Source organism: Channa argus, chromosome 1, assembly GCF_033026475.1.
Source record: "Channa argus isolate prfri chromosome 1, Channa argus male v1.0, whole genome shotgun sequence".
NCBI lineage: Eukaryota > Metazoa > Chordata > Actinopteri > Anabantiformes > Channidae > Channa > Channa argus.
In genome coordinates, this window is record NC_090197.1 from 42,294,794 (window position 1) to 42,317,462 (window position 22,669).

General features: G+C 40.1%; 1 protein-coding gene across 7 annotated transcripts in view; it reads left to right on the plus strand.

The window, feature by feature from the left end:
• LOC137137106 (collagen alpha-1(XIX) chain-like) overlaps positions 1 to 22,669 on the plus strand; it is an 87,683-nt gene that overhangs the window by 26,036 nt on the left and 38,978 nt on the right. For all 7 annotated transcript variants that reach the window (XM_067523011.1, XM_067522991.1, XM_067523000.1 and 4 more), the window contains 6 exons: positions 1,315 to 1,350; positions 3,084 to 3,113; positions 3,209 to 3,235; positions 3,805 to 3,858; positions 19,854 to 19,898; positions 21,890 to 21,925. In XM_067523011.1, the coding sequence (XP_067379112.1) occupies positions 1,315 to 1,350; positions 3,084 to 3,113; positions 3,209 to 3,235; positions 3,805 to 3,858; positions 19,854 to 19,898; positions 21,890 to 21,925 (228 nt within the window). The remainder of the gene's footprint in view (positions 1 to 1,314; positions 1,351 to 3,083; positions 3,114 to 3,208; positions 3,236 to 3,804; positions 3,859 to 19,853; positions 19,899 to 21,889; positions 21,926 to 22,669) is intronic.

Genomic DNA, 22,669 nt, shown 5'->3' on the forward strand with positions numbered 1-22,669 from the left:
TTGTAATGAACATGCCAACAAAATCTGATATTTGGACCATTCTTGAAATGTTAGGAACTCAGCATTTACACGGGTGCAGTGTGTCCTGTACGGTAGGTTATAATTGGTTCATAAGTTTGATTTTTAAGTCTTGCTGAAAGTGCAGCAGATGAGTTTGATACAGAACCTTGTTCATATCTGCACAACCTTTATTGCCTGCTCATTGCCATCATTGACATGAATTATATTAACTCTTGTTGCATTGCAGAAAATGTTGGTCTTTTTAAAGTTTTCTTTCCAATTCATCGCACGGTAGGGTTATCTTCCATGTGTGAGATGAAATGTTTTTCCTGTAATTAGTTGCCATATCTCCTACTCTTTCATTTATCCTCCCTTATAGGAGACTTTTTGTTGTTGTTGTCTTTTGGTAGAACTCACCGTGTAATTGTAGGTGCTGTGCTCTGTCTGCCAGCCTTGAAGTTATAATGAGGCCTGTGTGTTTCTCTGAAGACAACAGAGAATCACAGTGTATTTTATCCTATTTTCCAGATGGGAGGGTGGGGGTGGAGAGAACGTTTGTTTGTATTGAAACTGACAGAGGGAGTCAGATTTGGAAGCATAAAGTAATGAGTCCTCTGAATATCCCATAGCAGGCATATTTTAGCTGTGACATTCATTTAGACAACAAAATGGATATTAACTACAAGCGCTTTTTTCTTTCATCCACATCTGATAAAACAGTACTGCCAGCCGTAAAGTCCACTGGTTCCCAACTTTTTACTTTATAAAGTACTGTTGGGATTGTGATGAAAAGGGGATACAAGTGCATAAATATTAGACAGTTATACATGAGTCTTATCTGAAAAGACAAAGAAACAAGAGAGGCAGTGAGAATGGTGTGAGATCATTGCTTACATTGGGCTACGCTGGTGTCTAAAACATTCATTTCTTTCCTTATATGACTTTTCATGACTGCCTGTATGTCACAGTCACCAAATAATGTTATCATACCTGTCCATTGTTAATACTGCAAAGCTTTTACGCGATATAGTAAGTCTGTTTATTTTAAGGGCTGTCAAATTTAATAGCCCCAGCCTACCTGCCAGTGGTCTGACAATGTGAAAGGCTTCGTTTCATGACTTACTGTAAATACCAGTTAATAATCCTCTATGCAATGTAGTGTATATTTGGAAATGTTACTGCTATGCATTGTCAATCTTGTTTTATCCTAAGAAAATATGGTGTCTAGATTTAGCCACAGCTATTTCCATTACACACATTATTGTAAATACATTAGTGACTGAAGTTTTCACTTAATATTATTTCCCTTCACAGGGTGATATGGGTCTGCCGGGAGTTCCGGGGCAGCCTGTAAGTTCATACTATTTCATTTATATCTTATTATGCTGTCCTTAGATGTCCCTAAATGTTAAAACATGCTCACGCACGCATGACCTGAAATTGCTAGAATAAGCTTTGTAAATATCACAGCCTCTTGGCTGACCAGGTGCTACGCACAGTGTTAAGACATCTTGCCCACAGAGATGGAAAGCGAAGCACTCAGGTGAGCAGTCTTTGTGTCACACTGCCATCGCCTGGGAATGGGTCGAACTAGGAGCAGATAGACAGGGCTCAGTGGGCATCCTCACACGGGCCGAACAGGATAAGGATGAGCAGCCAGGTGAGGAAGAATGGAGCTCCAAGCCTCGAGGTGGGGGCGGAGGTTGACAGGTAGTCGGCTGGCCGTTTCCTACATGGTTGAGGCATGCATTCATTGGGTTTGTGGCTGCCCCTGCAGACTTACTGGGAAGACACCCAGGAAGAAGCACAGTGCACTTTGTTTTATTTCGATCTTATAATTGGACTGGCTGCACTAGTGCGTTTTCTGTGGTCCTGTAAAATTGAGAGGACAGAGAACATAGCCTGGAAATATACTCATTCCAGTGCCCGCACACCCACACACATGCACACACACACCCACACACACTGAGGGTATCACATATGTCAGCAGACAGCAGATATATGTTCTCACAGACGCTCGCATAGTCACCTATCAGCACATATAGTGAATGTGTGAGCACAGATGCAAACACACATGCTCTGAATGTGTTGTAGCCAGGGAGTTGATGGCTACTGGAGATTAAAAGTATACTGCAGGTGGTTAGCTAATTATTACACATCATGAGGGGATCAGCCTGCCAGTTTTAATCACCACTTGAGTGATACAAAAACTGTGTCCCACTGCTGCTGGCTTGCCCCTTTTATGTCACTAAAGTGCTTACAATACCCACAGAACCCTGACACCATCCATTAGCTATTCTCTAATGTTATTTCGACATATATTTCTGAAAAGCCAGCATGTTTTTAGCTAACTTTGTCAAATAACGCCAGTAAATTGGTTTGTTACTGTATGTATGAGCCAAAAAAGTAGAGAGGACGTTAATAAAGATTTGTGGACTTGCTACTTGTGGATTTGCATTGCATTGCTTTGTACACAAAATGCAAACTTTTGAGCTTACAAGTCAACAAATAATTCCAGTTTCACACAAATAATTGATTTATTAGCAAAAGAACTGCAGAGAGAATGAGTCATGTCTTGTATAGGGTGTCATAGGTCAGAACTGTGATTCGTCTTTATAGATACAGCACCAAATATGGACAGTAAGGGCCTTCAGTCCCCTTGTTAAATAGATTTTTCTTTTCTTTGCATCAGACCTCTGATGAATGTGAAAGACATATGTTGTGGACCTTTTCTGCAGCTGTTTCCAAGAAAACTCTGCAGCATTTGGCTTTTGGACTCTAATTGAAAGATGACACTAATTTGGCTTGTATTTGAAAGCTGAGATGTTGTGTGCAGCATTGTTTCCATTTTGTGGCCTGGTGGACAGACAACTCTGTCTGCCCTTTTCTGACAGCAGCCAGCAGGGTGTCTGGGGAGTTGTCTCTTTGGGTCATTGCGGCCGAGGATAATTACTGTACCTCAGAACCTCAGAACCAATTGCGTTGCTTGCCAGTAACGGATCAAAACGTATTGTCATACTAAATGTATATGAGTTGGATTTTCATATTGACTGACCATTTCTGATTGTTTGCTTGATTCCTAGGGTGACAAAGAATGCCTCAAAGGGGATCAGGTACTTCTTTGCACACTAAATATTCTGTATTTTTACATTTTCTGTGTATGTTTGTTTATGTTATGCACACATTAATCTTTACTTTCTACATTCAGGGACCTCGAGGTGACAAAGGAGATAAGGTAACTAACTAATCAGCACATTTAAGTATGCAATCTCATTTTAGGTCAGAAAATTACGTCCATTTTTCTTGTTGGACGAAATGCACATAAAATTTTCACAAGCAATCAAGAACTATTAGGTTCAACAAGTAGTTACTGAAGCACCATAAGAATATGCTCGGCCAATATTTTCAAAACAAAATCAAAGCTCAGTATATACCTGAATTAACATGCTAATAGTTTCTTATCCAGATATTGTGTAAAGTAATGGAATGAAGCTCTGATCAACTGAGGCTGCAAATTACCTATTAAGGGGATGGTGGAGAAGTCACAAAGAAACTCTTCATGAGTAAGAATAGAAATTATAGTTGCACATCCTCTTTTCTATCTATTCATGCATTTCAAACTAAGCCAATGCTTCCTAATATTAAAAAAAAAGCTCAGCACTTATCTACTGGTCTATGGGGACCATGTCTCACTAACATCTGTCTGCATCAGTTTTTACATGAAGCAAGCCCTTGTCTTTTCCAACAATGCACATGAATATTGCACCCAATTCACTATGATGCATGTTCATGTCATTACTCTAGGGAATGGCTGGAGTGCCAGGTCAGCCAGGGGATCCAGGCAAAGAGGGCAAAAGGGTGAGTAAACAAAAACAGTCCACCAGTTGTGTGGTCTGGCTGGTGGTTGTTCTGACTGAGAGGACCTGGCCTGGGGAAATGCCAAATAGCAGCTGAGTTGCTGTTGTTGTTTTGGAGGAGACAAAGATGATCTGTGGCAAAGGGATTGCAATGGGCCTGGAAAGACGGAAAGGGGTGATGTGGGCTTGTTGTGTGACGATTAATGAATAGGGGTCATACACACTCACATTATGACTGGTTGCACACATGGATAAGTCCTGGTGGGTGACGACGATAGTTTCCAAAAAGACCAGTCTGATTTCGGATAGAGGCAATGTGCACGACTTAAACATTAATATTGTATTGAGTTAATTCTTATCTCTTGACTGTAATACCTGTCTTTAGCAATATATGTGTTATTGTTTGTGATGGATGTTTAAATCAAACTTTAGGGTTTGATTTAAAGGGTCCCTTTTCAAAGTTTGGAAAGTTTGTGGAAGTATAATGGGTGAGTGCTATAACACTGTGGTTGGCTGAACATTGTCCACCAAGATTTGTTGTTGTTCCTTGACGTCTGAGAGGCAGTGTTCATGGACAGGTGGAGAGAGTGTCCTTTTGTGTCCAGCTTAATTGACTTGGCGTGAAAACCTTTGCTTGTGTCACCGTGACCAAAAATAGCCTCTTCAGACAACAATGTTCTCCTGTTTGTCTTACAGAGACTTTTCATAAAACAGCAAGGTAACATTTGCCTTCACTGCAGCAAAATATGAAATATATAGTAGGTCGAGCTGTAGAGCAGCCATAAGTAGGTCAGGCAAATGTTCTGTTCACATTAAGCAAGAGCCAAGATGATGCACAATACTCAAGACATCTGGACACAACTATCTCAAGAATTCCACTCTTCCGTGTATGAATGCAGTCATACTCAGACTTGTTCCAAAAGCATCAACACTTTATGGCCTATCATTGGTAGTGCTGTTTCTCAATGGAGCATTTCCCACAATGCACAAAGTAACAAAAAATACACAGTTTGTGATCAACAAAAGTGAACTGAGAGGAATGTGCAGCCGTTTTGTTTCTCTGCCTAATTAGTTAGGCGTTGTTTTAGACTTAATCTGACTTAAATGACTCAGTGACTGAGTATAAAAGGTGCAGTGTCAAAGGCATCAATTATGGTATGGACTTTGTTTCTGGGATTTGGAGGATTTGTTTGTGATGAAAGAGAAGTCACTTTGTGTTTCTCTATACCTATAATAGTTTTTGCACTAGTTATTTCTTTCAAGAGTTTATAGGTAAAAAGGACCCTGGGCTTTACACTGGCAATTTCAGACTTTTTGTTTTGTTGTCGCTGAAGATACAGTTCTGATCTATTAATACTCATCTTTGATGACTGGCTGACTTCACAGTGACTGGTAATGTACTAAGGTTTCTGCTTATTCTTAGCTCTAGGAGTCACATGTGTCCTCAGTGTTGTTGACCAGCGTGCATGTTTCTACGCTTTGACAGCCTATATTAGGAGGGTGGACACGTATCATTATCAGGGCCTAGCTAGTGGCCAGCTGATGCAGCAAGAGACTCTCACCCAATTAGCAAGTCCTGTCCATGCTTGCGACTTATTGGTTTCACTAAGAGCCATAGCTGATGTACAAATGATGCAGAATGTCTTGACATGGGCTGACCACTCCACAGACTTCACAGAATAGCTAGGAGTGGAAAGCTTTCACAGGGCCTTACATTCAAGCTCGACCATCTATCACACTGTCTACTTTAATTTATTGTTGAGAAAAATATGAGCACTCTAAGCCATTTAAATTTACTTCAAGGAGCTGTGGAGGTCATCACAGTGGGTAGAAGAGGAATGATGCCAACTGCAGCGATCTTTCTCTGTAGCTTAAAGCAACATATGCAAGAGAAGATGTCAAGGGCACTCACCCAAACCCTTCTCTGTCCCAGTGTCTAACATTCACAGAATCTTGATTCTCTCTTAATACCTCGATTGATGAGTAGTTCAGTTAGTCAGCATGGATGTAAGGACAAGTCCAACAATGTCTAGGAATTTATGGGAATGTATTGCCCCCACTTTAAACATTGCCATTAATAGTAATGTGAACGGCTTGGTTTTATCTATGATGGATGGCATTGACACAGAATTAGCAGGCAAAGAGTAGGACTTTGGGAGTCAGTGGCACATTACAGCAGATCCCAAAAAAAAATTAGAAGGCCCAGTAAAAAGGATATGTCCCCCTTGCTCACTGTTGTGTGCTAAAATATTCTTTGGGCACAGTAATTAAGTGCTACTCTCTGTGTGGGCTAGCCCTGTCCTATACATGTTGAGGGTCAAAAAAATACATGCTGAAGTGAAGAATTTTACAATTTGTAATGTAGACATTCCTAGTATTTGCAGTGGGTGTGCTTATACACCATGTAGTGCAGAGAAGTACATGTCTGACATGAACAAATATAAGAAACTGTATAATACACCCTTGTGTACAACAGTGATGTGGGGTTCAGTGACAGAAAGCATTGCAAAAGTACCAAATGACGTAATTTTACAGGCTCAAAATAGGACTGCAAACCTACGCTTGGTCAATGCACACTGCTTTCTTAAAGCCAAAATACACAGCAATGCCACGGCAAGCTTGGTTTATTCATGTCGTGCCAAGTCTTCCCAGCATACTCTTCTTCCATAGTTGGCTCAGGGTTGTGAGTGGGTTCAGTTCAGACATGGGTTCATCCCTCGGCAAGGCAGTAGGTTCCTGTGGATTAATAAATAATCACTTTAAGAAATCCCCCATTACAAGGTGGGTCTTGCAGTTTTAATCCATGTCTAACACCACATTAAGCCTTATTAGCTGTATAAATGTACCTGTATAGAAAAATAAGTCATCCTTGCTAAATATAAGTCACTGACAAATGCTAAGTTGATTTCTTTGGTTTTCTATGGAGGCTATGGCATAGACTACAGAGCGGGCAGGCATTTTTTGAAAATAAACATTTTGGAAATATTACATAGACATTATACAGATTTTCTCTTTTGATAAACAATCCATTCTTTTTTTTGGATACATTTTGCAGAACATAAATAATGTCAATGCAAAAACATTAGAAGCCCCTTTATTCAGCTGTGGGCCTCTACTGTGCCAAGTATTCCTTGTCTTCTGCTTGGGAAAATGCACATCCGACAGATGTGTAGCACGGGGTTTGTTCATTTTTTGACATAGCAATGCTAATGCAGAGATGATGAAACTCCAGTAAGCCATAGAAGAAGCTGAACATTGCAACTGCTCTTTGTACTGATGTGTTTCCATTCAAATTAATTATGCGCTGTAGAAACCTTCAACAGATTTATTTATTTAATTAAATGTAGTTAGGTGGGCATTTAATTAGTTATTTTGGTAGTTGGATAGGTAGTTGGTGAACTGAAATACAATAATAAACATGCAGTTGTCTCATATTGTGCATCAGGCGAGATGATTTCCGTAGTCTTAGATGCTTCAAAGGATTTGCCATCAGGTTAAAAGTGACATTCTCAATTGACTCGCTTCTGATTATTCCTGTCCTGTTTTCTCATGAAAGTTATCATCTGCGTACCTCAGCTTGGGATGTGGGCGAATGACACTGTGCCACATGAGATGCTTCCGCTGTATGTCAAAGTGATAAGAGAGGACAAAAGTCATAATAAAGGTGAAAAGACCTGGAGACATTGCTAGTCAGGCAACACAAAGAGACTTGGTGGAATGAAAAGACATCAAAAAAGAAATCATTTTCTCCCTAAATAATACAGCATAATGTGCCACATCAGTACAACTGATCCAATCTACCTAGACTATTGATGGAACTATTGATGAAAAATCATTACAGAGAAGAGGTCCAGGATATGGGAGATGTTCTATTGTGCAAACAGGTTATTCATTCTAAAGAATCTATTCTAAAGAAACTTGAATCAATTCTCTCTCTCAGCCCTTATGCAGGAGACTCACCATGGTCACTAATTAAATATCTGACAAATCAGCAGTGCTTTATTTTTCTTTTTTGATATCTCTTAGAATGTAATGATATATTTATATTGTTACTTTTCACTGAGATATGTTGATAGTGTATAGCTATGTATTTCTATGTAACACAAACAGACGTATTAGGTTTCTCAATGTTGCTTTAATGCATTGGACAGTATATTATTTAGTTTCCTTCATATTTAGTCATAAAGAGGTGACTTAGTAGACTTCTTGGTTGTTGGGTGGGAAGACAACTTCTCAGTTTCTTGAGTTATAGTGGAGAAAAATCAGATGAATATGTATCCTAAAACGACACCTGCTGTCACATCATATTTGTCAGCTGTCATTTGTTCACAACATGTGATGGCACAGTCCCAGATCAATGCACGCTAGTAATTGTACACACTTTTGCACACACAAATTTGAAACAATGTGTAGCAACATCAGCAGCAGCTGCCTGGACATTTTAAAGTGGCATGGATATAATCTGTCAAAACAGTACAAAAGATCATCTGTCTTGTCCCGACATTTCCACAGAAGAGTGTAGTAATTGCTGTCTTTTTTTTTGGAAGTGATACTGGTGTTTACATTTTCCATTCGTGTCCAGTGCTGAATGAGTGAGGCAGCTGTCTATAGGTCCTGAACCAAAAGCACGGGCATTTTTATCTTATTTTTCTCGCTCAAACTTGTCTGTTCACTGAATGCAAAACTACCAGTCAAATGTTGTTTTAAAGATCACAGTATGTTACAGTATCTCACGTATCTCATCATTTCTGTCCTAATTGACTTTGTAACTTTTTCTCTGGGCACAAGACACATGTGTGTGTGTTTGAGATGACCATGTCTAACTGTACACATATTTGTGGTCAATATGAAATGCAGGGTTGGGATCCTACTGGTAGATTGCATTATGCATTACACTGGATATTAGTGTCAGATTACATACCATAGCATTTGTCTACTTAAAAATTAGATCTATACATTCTCATTCCACGGCTAATACAGTAACTTTTGTCATGTAATCTAATTTAGTTTGAAAAAATATACTGTTCTCTGAAAACCAAATGCATGTTGAACAATAACTTAAATTTAGCTGTCTGTCCTCTACAGGACCAAGCAAATGTTGTTTTGAGGTAATTGAACCACTGCAGCATATATAATATTCATATTACATCTGATGGACTTGGCTCAGGTTCATTTGGATCGGTAAAAGTGTGTCTGCAGAGAACAGAGCAGGCAGTGACAGTGATAGAAAAGGAATAATGGTTCAGTTTGTAGGGACTTCTGGCAGCAGTTTCCTGCTCCATAGGTGAAGGCAAACATGAACAGCAATGCAACTGTAACAGACTGTTGACCTCTACCAGAATACCTGCAGGGCAAGATTATTAGGTAACGAGTCCCTGGTGAGAATACCAGCCCTCCTGCCAGAAGTTCTCCATGGGAGGCTGCTCCTGATTTGGGTGATACAGTATATGCAGTAAATTACAGCAGCTCTTTAATTGGAGCCACACATTTTGTTGTCCAGCTTAGTTGTATACACTAGCTATAAATCTGTTTTTCCTTTGTGTAGTGGATTCATTTATGTTTAGCAGTTAACGTACATACTGTTATAATATACATAGAGATGTACATCAATTCAACAGTATATCCTACAGTATATGTGCAATTCACAATTATGTCTGTTAAATCTAGTGTAACTCAATTTAATATGCCAGTATATATGCACATAGCACCTATAAAACTACCACAGTGCTACATTTAACCACTCAAGCACAGTTGGTGATCATACCGATGGGCCGTGGTATTAAAGCAGTGTTTAAATACAGTAGCGTGTTGTAGATATGTAGTTACAGTTTTGGCCCGATCCACTGAAGCTTAATGGCAGAGTAACATGGAGCGAAGAATTTACAGGTCAGCAGGGCTCACAGCTGAGATTTTATGGCAAGATATACACCCTGCGTGATTTTACAAGCAGGAGAAGCATTTGTTAACCCTTCAGTGAATAAAATAGAAGAGGCCATTCTTTTCTCTCTGTCCAATCATATTACGAAAAAATCCAGATAGCCATGCTTTTGACACCTGTATTACACCAGGAGGTCACTCGTTTGCCCAGTGCACAAGACAATTAATCTTGTCAATGTCAAGTGCATTGGGAGGGAGGATGAAACAAAGATTTGACCTGATTGGCTATGAAAAGGTCTCACATTTGGGCCCAGTTGGGAAAGAGGAGGGTTACAGTGGGAAGCATTTGGCACATGCAGGCACAGATGCACAGAGCTTTGATTTATCTGTCTGACTCTCGTCTTTCCCAGAGAGCCCCAGTATGGCTGCATCAATGGGTGTCCAGAATAAACACACATTAATTGGCCTATTAATTACAGGGATGAATACAAGGGGCAAGACACTGAGAGATCCACTTGATTGCACTTTTTCCACTGGCTTTTGTTGTCTTTGCATGTGTATGTCTGTGTACGTTTGTAAGTTGATGTGTGAATGTATACTAGCGAAAAGCTGATGTTGAGCAAGGGGTAAAGTAGGTCAAAACATCCTCTGAGCATTAAATGGGCTTTCTAAAGTTGGCCAGAACAGGGCCCTCATTCACATATCTATAACCTCATGACTTTCTCTGGAGACTGGGCTGTACCACACAGCAGGGATGCTGCAGGCAATATACTGTACACTATGTGTCCCTGCCACTTCAGTGTCCGAATTCATCAGGGCTTAGCATCCCTGTGGCCTGGGTCTAATACCTCTCCAACATTTACCAGTGTTGTTTCAATGTCTGCCAGGTCATAGCTACACTAATGGAGTGTCATGTGTCACATAAGGGTCAGCTGAACTGAATTCACTCGAATGTTTGCACTGTGTCAGTTGACACAAGGTGACTGGCCCTGTGACTGTTCCACATATCATAGTCCATACCATGACTTAAGTCATCCAAACAATGTGAATTTGCTGGCTCCAAACAGTCTATTAATATATAAAGACACACTCCTGACTTTTTAAGTCACTTAAAGGAGGAGAAGGAGTTTGAGAAATTGAGAGAATGTACATATCTTTAAAAGGGCATTTTGGATGCAGGCTACTTGATTTGAAGCATGTCCCAAGTTAGCTATGCTTGTGTCTGCCATTTCCTCGGCCAAGGGGAGGGAGGAGGACACAGCGAGCTCAGAGTGTAGGGGGAAGGACGCTGACCGGGGAGAAGATGTAGCCCTTAACACTGCAGAACACAGAGGCGTGGTAGTGGGAGGCTGCATCACTTGGAGCACACTGTTACAGACTGCAATCCATATTCTGATTCTCTACACTCTCATCCTGCCCGCAACCAATTTAGATACATTCATCTGTGTCCACTTTAATGGCATGCCAGGGAGCAGCGCATTGACAGTGGCCTGATATTATACAGATGGTAGTGTGTGGGACCTTAGTGTAATCTGTTATCCGTGGTGAGTGATATGAAGCATAAGACTTAAGGGCTACAGTACCCAGAGTGAATGCCCTGTGGATCTTTGTGCAGTGTGTTCTCTCTGACCTCAAATATTTGGTTTGTAAAATGAACCAGGGCTTATTCAAAGTAGATTTTCAGCCTCTTGTATTCACTCGTCGGATAATGCATTAATGAAACACTCAGTATCTGTAAACATAGGACGGGAGCAATCTGCTCCGGATGAATAATACGGCCAAAAGTCCAGATGAGACTGTGAAATTTCTGAGAGCCAAGACTAATAACAGCATCCATTAGGAGATGAGAACATTCAAGAGGCAATGCCTGTCTAGCAAAGAGCCAACGCAATAGGCACCCAGCTTGCATGGTAACACTGCACAGACATTCAGCTGATCGGTGAGAATTGAGCTCATAGTTTAATATAGATTTATCGTCTACACCACATAAAAATGCAAATTCAGATAATATCATCAGCCCTCTTTTCTCTCCTTAGGAGTTGTTAAAGTCAATGAGCTCTTAAAACTCATAGCTGTAGACGTGGTAGAGACGTGGCTGTTGTAAAGAGCTGTGCTGAGGCTCCCTTGAGACTGCCTTGACTTCGTTTTCATAGACATCCACTGTCTGCATTTCCTGTGTTTGCCTTTGGCTCTAGTGTTTGCATACTGCGTGGTAGTGAGGAGTTGGATGTTTGCTGAAATAGCTCTGTAATGGTTATTTTACCTGATGATACGCTGCGTTCTGTGACTGGGTACCTTTGTGATGCCACCTGTGTCCCTTTGTATTGTTAGGCAGCAGAAAAGAGGTATAATGCGGTATGAAAATTATTGTCACTCTCCCTCACTCTCATACCGCTTCTTGCTCTTGTCTCTTTCCTTCTTCTCTCATCGTTGTAAGCCCTCTACAGAAAGATCTTCTTTATGGTATTCAGTGCCTAATTGCCAGACTGCCTAATTAGGGATGTTACCCACATCATACATTCATGCATTGAGGACATCCATCCTCTCTCAGAGAGAGCTTGCAGTCTCCTCATTGGTTCTGTCCCCCACCATGTACAAAATTTCCGATGAAGCTAGTTTGCCATCTAGTGGTGTGTGTACATATCCCTGTTTCATCACATGGGGTCTATGATTGAGGCTCTTTGAGGGAAGCCTTCATGGAAAGCTTTAGCCAAGAGACTATAGGTGAAATCTTGGCCAGCTGAGCTGACTCTTAAGTCGGCTGCGATGTCAGCCATCTCTTTATACGTCCCTGAATATTTAGATGGCTGGGAGTTAAAGAGAGCATTGTGTGCCAGTCAGAATGGTGAGAAATGCTAAGCTGCATTTGAGCCCCTGCCAGGCAGCTGTCGGCTTTGCCGTTCTCTTCCTGCCCCGGCCGCTCCTCTTAACCCTCAGTAAACAACTGGAACAAATCCTATTTTATTGAGGCTTTTACCAAGTGCAAGGGATCTCTGCAAGCTCCAGTGCCCAGGCATTTTCTGAGCTTGTGCAGTGTCCTAAGATGGCACCAAGCAAAGACGCTCAAAAGTAGGGAATTTCTCTCTAATTGGATCCTTAATCAGAAGCAGGTGAGGCTACAGTCTCTGCAGTGTGTTTAGGGAGTCTTGCAGGCAGTATGATCGATATTTAGCTCATAGTGTTGATAGCTGATTTGACACAGTTAAAAACAGGTTCAGTGAGGATCCTGACAACTGCAGCGTAACAAGCTGGATAGTCTGTGTGAATTCACTGAATATTTGTCCCTTTCACCAGCTGATTTGGAAACTTACGCCCAGTAGCAGCTGGAGTCACTCTGGACACAAAACACGAATGTTTTAGATTTGATGTCACTTCATAGCTTTCTTTTCCACCAGATGTCATGCCTGGGGCTTTTTTAAGGTCATAATTATTTCCAATATCTTATTTTATAATTAGAAATATTGCTGAGCTAAACATATTGAACGCTTTAAGAGGTTGCCTCTGAATACTATCTGAATCATAAAGATCTGAATATATCTTTATGGTTCATGGTGCATATTTTTTAATGAGAAACAACAACATATTTGCAAGGGGAAAGGATGACTTTTCTGAATTAATTACAGAATAAATTAGATTTTGCTGGCAGTGTGAGTAATTGTCTGTATCTTGTCTGAATCTGGATGCGAATGTTCCTAAGGCGCTGGAGGTTTGACCGAAGAACTGGTTGTATGTGTCTTTGTTTTGTTTTGTTTTTTCATTTTCCAAATTTTCCACAACTTTCTTGTTATTCTGTTTGTGCATGAAGCATGAACACATTGTCTATCTGTGTTAGTGCTTTTGGGGGGAGATGATTACACAAGTTCACAATCTGGGTGTCCATGTGTATTTCGGAGATCATGGTAACATTGCTGTGAAAAGCTAATTTTTGTTTCACTGTAATAATAAATCACACATTGCACACAGACAATAACTCCAAGCTTTCCATGAAGTTATAATAGAAACCACCGACTCTTTGTTCCTCATATTGTTAATCTCAATGTAAACATGAGAATTTATTATTTTCACTGTTTTGTACACATTTGTTTACCAAGCAAATACAGCTGCTGCTCATAAGCTACATAGTCAGTTCCACTTAAGCCGAGTCCAGCAGTCTAGACAATAGGCTCAGGTGGCCTGAGTACATGTCCCGTCTCCCCTGAGGGAGACAGGACTCAGCTCAGGCAGAAAGAGTGGGAGTGGCATGGGAGTTTTTTAGTCAAGAAAAGGTCATCTCTCTTTCGAGCCACATAACACTGTAGCAGTCCAACTTGGCTCAGTAATGTCACATAGTTTCCCCCCTGCATGACATCAAACCTCTGTGTCACATGTGAGGCAAGCAGATGAACAAAAAGAGGTATGAAGACAACTGAATAGATGGTCAAAAGCCTTGTATAGTAGGTCTCTAGGTGCCTGCCTGTGGCAGCTTGGTGGATGAGTATGCGGTTATGTTGAATTTGTTGCGTAACAAGAAGAAAAGGTCTCTGCTGATCTTTCAGCTCAAACATGCTATTAAGATATAATGTCAAAGCTAAAACATATGGGTTTGTGTAACTTCAAATGTTACAATATTTTAACATTGTTTTTTTTGTTTTTTTTCAGTCAGCGATCCTTGATTAACATTTTGTCCCTCTGTGCTATGTGTTGGATTGGAGCAGGGACCTGTGGTGTTCACTTCAGAAAGATCCACCAGCCAGACATTTGCCTGGTGGATTATGTGGCTTTTTCTGATGTTATATCTGCTTTATCGTTAAAAGTGCAACATGTTCTGCCTTCTCTATTTTGTACAACTGTGTTATCCCAGTATGGATAGTTGGACATGGGATGTCTCAGAAACCATGCTGACATTTGGGATAAGGATTATGGAGTCATCATAAACGAGGGCTTCTGCTGTGTGTCACTGTCGCTGTTGACTTTGCTCTCAGATTGAAGCTTGTGTTGCAGGACTGAGGCCGACCCTGTGTCTGTGCTTTCCTTTTACACTTTACAACTCCTAGCAACCGTGAAGCCAGTCAAAGCTTGGATCCATGAGGATTAAGTCGGAAGATCTAAATGTGATGTCAGTCTTCTGAGGCCCTCTTTCTAACCCTAGCTCAAAAGTGTACTCACTTTAGATTTACTAGCTATTGTAGGCTAGTTAATGTTAATTCATCAGATTAGAGGTTAGTGGGGAGCACATTTCACACTTTTGCTATATGGTCTACAGGTATTTACAGTGGCATGTGAATATGTGTTTGATGGTGTTCTGAGCCCATCTTTCATTTAATAAAGAAGGTTGTTCATCTTTCACTCCAACTCCTGCGCCTTTCATCTGCTCTCCTCCACAATCCCATCATCGTTCCCCACCTCCTTCCCTCCCTCTGATCCTTCATTTCCTTCCTCGCCTTCCTCTGTCTCTCCCTACCTCTAATCTGCTGCAATGACCTGAAGGAGGGCTTCACACTGCAGAGCTCAAATAATAATCAAGCACTAGGATGTTGTCAAATTTATAGGACAGTGAGCGTTGCATAGCAACAGAGATTGCCAGGGTGATCCAACAGGCACTGGAAGTTGGGTGAGGGAGAAACGGGGCGAGTGACAGGAGACAGGAGGAGGAAGGAGAGATGACAAGAAAAAAACAGGAGATGGGAGAGGGATGAGATGAGAGTAGTAAAATTATACACAAAGGGATAGATAAATGAGAGATGGAGAAACAGAAAAGGAAATGAGAAGGTTAATGTTGGCTTAGCCGAAAGAAAAGGTTTACAGACACCACTGGCAGCTTTTGTGTTCATGCTCCTCTGTTATAATTCAAGCTATAACTGTCATTATAGAGGCATATTTTACTATGGCATCTTGGCGTACACAGGGGGTGTTAAGTTGAAAAGTGACTTGAACATAGCAGAGCAAAATAGCCATTTAACTAATGGTGCAAATCCAACTGCAGACTGCTTTTTGTTGTGGCTAAAATCCCTGTACATCAAGGCAAACACTCTTGTTTTGTTGTCACACTTTTCTCATGTTTTTTCACATTGTCTTGCATTTTTTGAAGTTGAAATCCTCTATTTTAGTTTCCTCTTCATCCTTGTTGCCTAGAGACTGCTTTGGACTGCGGCTCACCTCTGACATTCATCTTTCTGCTGGCATTATGTCTACATTTTTCACCAGAAAAACACAAAAAAACAACAACAACAAAACTACAATAAAGCTTTGTAGAAAGTTGCAAAAAAACGGAATTCTGGCAAATGAGCAATTCTGTCATTCTTGAATGCAAAAACTGTCATCATCCCAATTGAAATGCACGTACTGTAGATAGTAACATACTGATTGTATGTCACCATACACCTTTAGCATCAGTTGTGGCCTCACTGTTGTGTGGGGTGAAGCTGAATATTTGGGTGCTCATCGCTACTGTGATTGTTGGCATCTTGATTATGTCAGTATTTCAGAGTATGTCCCTTCAGAGGTAGTTTTCTTGCTGCGTCACTGGCAGGTGTGTCAGTTCAAAATGTCAACTGAGGGCAAAGGGTGATGACAGCCGTGCTCTGAACTAATTGTTTCTTGTTGGGAATGACATGCAAACCAGAGGTCCTCTGGATAGAAGAGTGTCAGTGTGATGTGATATGGTCTAGTTAATGGATTACTTTATCATGAAAATATACTCCCAGGTCTGCCCACCCTGTTTACTGTACTGTACTGCACATGTCTCAGTAAAACACAGTACAATTAAGCAACATCCCAAACAACAGCATTTAAATGACTCTAAAATTACTCTTACAATTCTTCTTTTTATTACAATAATCATAAAGGTGGGACAATGCATTTGCTTTAGAAAGGTGTACCACATAAATAAATAATAAATCCAATGTGACTTCATTATAAAGGCAGTAATTCAAGATTGATTTAGTACTTAAATATTTCTGTTTGTGAGCAGAATGAAGATATCTTTCCTAAAATGATTTTCAATAAACTAAACATAGTCATAGCACCTCATTAAAGGATAATTATTTTCAAAATTGTCACCATTCAGATTATAAAACCAACGATTGCTCTCAAGTCCTCGTCTGCCCGCAGCCTGGATTAGGTTATTCGATATTTCTTCATTAAAAATTTATAAAAAATGAAAAAAATCTCCAATTTAGCCATTTTGCCAGTTTGCCAGCTTAAACAATCCATCACTGATCCCTACTATTTATTTTGATGACAATTTGCAAATATATGGTCATGAAATGAGCATGCACTTTGGAGTGAAAATAGATTTGAGGGCAAATGTGGAGAATTAATTTTGAAAACTGCATAATTCATGGAATAATACTTGGAATAATAGCATATGAAATATTCATTAGCTAAATGACTTATCAGTGAAATCTGCTTGTGTTGTTGAATTCAGTGGAGACGGGGCGGTAACGGGAGCTAAGGCCGAATCAAAGAATTTGATCTTCTTACAAACATAGCTACAATTTAGTGTCAACTTAATAATCATAAGCGAAAGAGAAAAAAAAAAACATGATTCACTCTTTATGAAATGTTTCATTTATGTTTGTTTTTGAGAAATGTATGTATTTTTGTGCTCGTGCCATATGTAGCACCATGGTGCACAAGCACTTTCTGCGTACTTGTAGCTTCTGAGCCACATTAACACAGATGCTGGTCAGGCTTGTGTTGCTACATCCAACAGCAGATCAAAGCTAGTGATTGTTGAAAGACGGCACAGATTGTTACATTGTGTCATTAATACGGTTAATATTTACTGTGTTACACTTTGGCTTCTTCTGTCTTCATAATCCTGTGACCTGTAGACCAGAAAAGAGACGCAAACATGACCTATAGGCATGAGAACACATACAAAACAATGATTAAAAGTAAACGCTCTCACTGAAGTTCCTTCATTTGTGTTTGTCACTGGCAAACATATGTGTCAAATCTGACCCAGTTAATCAAATTCTGCGTACATGGAGTGTCAGAGGGAAGAGTCGGAGGCGTTGCTTTGTTATTCTCTTCTTTTCTTTCAGCCAGTGATCCTCTCCACAGATACACACAGCCACAGTGTTTATGTGTCACCCATTCTGACACACACACAAGTGGGAGAAAAATACAGTGTTTTAATGCAGGAGTTTTGTCAGTTTCTAGTTAGAGGTCATTATGTTTAGTTGTAATACAGACATTTGCATTGTGTCATACTTCTGCTATTGATTATGCTTATGTACAGTGAATTGATATTGGCCAGAGTATCACTAACTCTTAATTGAGTTGGTTTTACATTCATCTTGTGCGTGAAAGCCAGCTAATTCCAGACACTCCTCATAACAGAGAGCCAGTGATGCTCTGCCAGTTTGTGAGACGGCAGCGAGGATATCCACGGAGCTTTATCCTCTTTGCTCATGTGGACATAAACCCTCATGATGTAAATTACACCAACTTGGTTTTGGTTCAGATAGTATTACATCTCATTAAGATGTCTGCTTTTCAAGATTTGCAGACTTTGAAGAGCTAAACCATTTGTCATTCACGAAATAAAAAAATTAAAAAAATAAAAAAAACATGCAGTCTAAGCAAAACTGGTGAAAATGGTCAGGTCATCCTGCCCCAGAGGTCAATTTAACCAATTATTTTCCATCATCTAGCGTAACTTTAGGTAATTCAGTCCCCTCGACCCTGTTAATTTTGCACACATAGAACAGGGGGAAGGCAACTAAATCTACAGGGGAAAAACGGTTCCCTTTGGTGCATGTAGGTATAATCGCTGACCTTAACACCGCACTCAACGCATCTTGTTACCTAGGTGCTGACAGTGCATTGGGCTTGGACCGCATCTGTGACAATGGGTCACAGAGGGCTACAGCTACAGCTGCACCACTGGTGCAGAAGAGTGCCTGCTGCAAGATTTCCTCCCGGCGAAGGGAGTGCTTACAGGATGGGAAACCCCACCATGGCCGGCCTGCACCACAGGCAACAAAGGCCGTGTAGCAATGTCTGTTAAAGCATCGCTGCATTGTTTCTGTCAAACTTTTGTCTTGGAACATTACGGCTTTAAGACAAAAACAAATGTAGAAGCTTGTTTACATTAGCTTATATCTGTAGCAGGATTCATAGTACATGTGGGTTTCCGATATGTGTGAGAGAGGAACAGTGTGCAGTTCATCTTTACTAATAATTTAAATGTTCTGTATCTACGATAGACCTAAATAATTTTTCTGTACAGCAAAAAGGTGATATGCAAAGGGTTAGTGTAGCACCATTAAAGCTTTTTCTACATTTTAATTTCCAGCAAAACTCAAAATATTATTTCCTAAGAGAATCATACTGATGTTTTTGGCATTTCAACTGAATTACTATAGCAGCTTTTCAGTTTTGCTTCATAAACGTCATAGTGACAATACTGCAAGCTCATTAATCTAATCACCAAGGTACATTAAAAAGAGCATAAACTCTCCTAGGGCTGCAAAAAAGTCTGAGTCAGTTAAGTCAGAAGAAGTTACAAATATTGACTGCACATTCTGTGTCTCCTTATCTTTTCTCTCCAAACCCCTATAAATGCATCAATATGCTTGTTCTGTATGTCAATTATAAAAAATGAAATAAATTAAATTAAATTAAATTAAACGCAACTGAAAATGCCCTATTAACATTTGAAAATGAAAATGAAAATGGGTACTTCACGTAATCAAGGGGTAAATCGGGTAATAATAGATTATGATGAAATATTTAGGACAATGTCCATCAAAATGACTGACAGCGAGAAAGTCTAACACTATCTCTGTTCTGACCTCATTGAGCAGTGTTGGACGGCACTGGCTGGCTTGCCCTGTTTGCTGCTTTATGGGCTCCTTGGGTTGATTGATGCACACTGGGACTTGCACAGCTGGAAAGGAGGCAGTAAACCAGAGGAGGGAACAAAGAGTAGTGGGCCACACGGTGCAGCAATTAAGCTGTTTTCTTCTTGTTAATTAAAAGCAAATTAGAGACTGCAACAGGAGTTGCCATCTAGCCTTAATTGCTGGCAGCATGTATGCTCAACCACACCTGTTTTTGCATCTTCGCTCACTTATCTTAATATTTATTGATTTTTTTTTTTTTTTTTTTTTATGTGTGTGCATACACCAGGGGCGAAGAGGAAAACCTGGGGAGCCTGGACCCAGAGGGCTGCCTGTAAGTGATACACAGCAACACATACACACAGTACATTGTTGTTTATGTTTACTCTCTTTCACTTGAGCTGAAAAGTGAACACATTTAAAACACTAATGCTGTACGCAAACAGCCAGTCCTACTGTATCTTTCAATTTTAATGCACATAGAATTACATTTACACCACATAGCTGCACTGATGACCTAAAACACTAATAGAAACTAACAATGAACACTGAAAGCTTAGCTGAGACCTTTCAATTAAGCAATCAATTGTTTTTATTTACTGCCACCCTTAGAAAAAATATATTTGTTTACTGTATCAGTAACATGAAACCTTTCTTTCCCCTGAGATTGTCAGTGTCTTTTTTAATGGAGGTTTTGTTAAAATACACACACTACAAAAGATGCAATCTTATCTTAATTATGAAGCTTACTGGACCAAATAAATAATTATAAGCATATTTAAGCAAACTGTCAATCAGGATAGCAGTTTATTCAATGCAAAATCCAACTTAACAAGCAAAGTTACAGTCTTCTTAGTGTATCATATATGTGCAGTTTGTGCATCAATTCCATGCTCGGGCTTTTTTTTCTAAACCTTTTTCCATTGTCTCACACTGCTGCAAGCCTATTAGCAACAAACCACAAAGAGTATATTAAGATAGAAGCTGGGAATGCTTACATTGATGAGTAGGACAAGGGCGCCTATAAGGCCAGTTGACTCCCTGAATTACGATCTGTTCCTCAGGTGTCCAAACCAATCCCAGACACAGTTTATGTAGTGACCCGCACAATAAAGGGCACAAACAATATGGTGCGTTAAAAGAGGTATCTTGTCAGACACATAAGAGCTTTAGTGGCCGGAAAAACCGGAGTGCTTAGGCATGCTTTGGACGTCCCATTATTTTCATGCACTATTGCCCTGATTACACTTTTGATCAGGACACGGGGTTCGTCTCATTGTATTTCATCCAGAAATCCAGAAAGAGACTTGCTTCTATGACAGTTATGCTTCAATTAACTTTAGGATAATTGCACCACTCACTGTTAAACCTCTTCCACATGACTCACTGTATCTCGTCTCTCTAATATCTAATAAAGTTGTAGTACACAAAGTCGTAGCTGAGGGTGTGACATTTCTAAATGGCAATGTCCTGATGACACCCTAAGCATGTGCCAGTCTTGCCTCCATCTCCTCGTACTGGCATTTATGAGTCACCGGATTTGCTGAGGTAAATCTCAGAGGCGAAATTGTCTATTCAAAACACACACCAGGGCATCACTTTCTCTTGTCCACTGGCAGCAGGACATTGCTCACAGTTGAAGGGGCAGTGGTTATTTTTCAAAGTCAAATTAGCATTGCACGGCAACAGGGGAGTCTGTGAAAGGTGCATAACAAAGACACACTCAAAGATAATCTATAAACTGCTGGGGGCCAGCCACATCTTTATGAGAGCTAACATTAGTGCAAAGGTGAAAAATTATAATACAACAGAGCTTAACTGTAGAAAGTGATATTTATTTTTAAATCTTCCAGAGTTAAATTTAAAATAGTTAAAAAGAACATATGTTCATTCACATGTTTTGTATATACAAATCATAAATATACACTCAGATGACAGTTTATAAAATACACGAAATACAACAAGCTAAAAGAAATGTAGTATGATTCCTACAGTATAGTATAAATACTGTGTTTTAATGCAGACATCTCTTTGTATATAGAAACACAATTCAGCATCAGCACACGGGCATTTACAGGCTCCAAAATGATCTTACAGTTGAATCTGCATTGGTCTAAAAGGCTTCAGTAAAACCATTATTACAATCATGAAGGTACAATTTATTGTAATACTGTATAAGACTGCATTTATTTTCTCTAAGCATGCCTGATACGCGCCCAATGGGCTGCACATATTCTGTTCATAGTACTGTGTATAATTGTCCTTTTGTGACTCATTTTATCCATTCCCTGTGTTAAAATATTGTCTCATTGCTTGCAATTCCAGGGCCCCCCGGGAACAGCCGAAGGAGCAAGTGCCAAGGTATCACTCAAAATATTATTCATCACTAAACAAAGTCCTGACATGTGGCATTTAAAGTAGATTTAGGCTGTCTCTCTGTTTGATAAACCAGTCCTCACCTGCACTTCCAGCTGGGGTGAATTGTCAAGAAGACTGAGCAGTGTTCATTGTAGCAGTCCTCCAAATAGGCAAAAAGTTTAATCATGAGCTGTGTTGTCCATATAAAGATGTGACATATGTTACTACTTGTCTCAAGCAATCAGCCCAGACAAGTCAGAGGTATGTGTGACCAGAAGCAGAACATGCTCTGTCCTTGACTGACATTTTTGTTTTTGTAGTCAAGGACAGATCTCCCTCATTGGAAATGGCAACTTTCACTCAACTGTCGCCTATTTGTGCAAGTTAAATAGCTGTTTCCACCCTGCACCTCCTGCAGCGCAGCACAGTGTGACTCAGTACTCACACTCCAAACAGACAGATGGCCATTACATACAGTGCTTTTGCAAAAAAAGGTCTGCAATCATTTTCGCGAAGCCCGGGGATGCTGTAGCTCACCAGAGGCACATGAGATACGCGATGTAAAAAACTCTGAGACACGGACTTCCACCAGGCCTCCCATTGTCTCAGTTTCTACCTGCTTCCTTCACAACCTCAACACCACCCACAAACCTCCAGCGGCCCCCTTGTGATCATGCTGAGAGTGAAAGCTATTGTGTAACGGACAACCTCTTGACCGTAGCTGTTCTTTTGATGTATAGGTGTGTT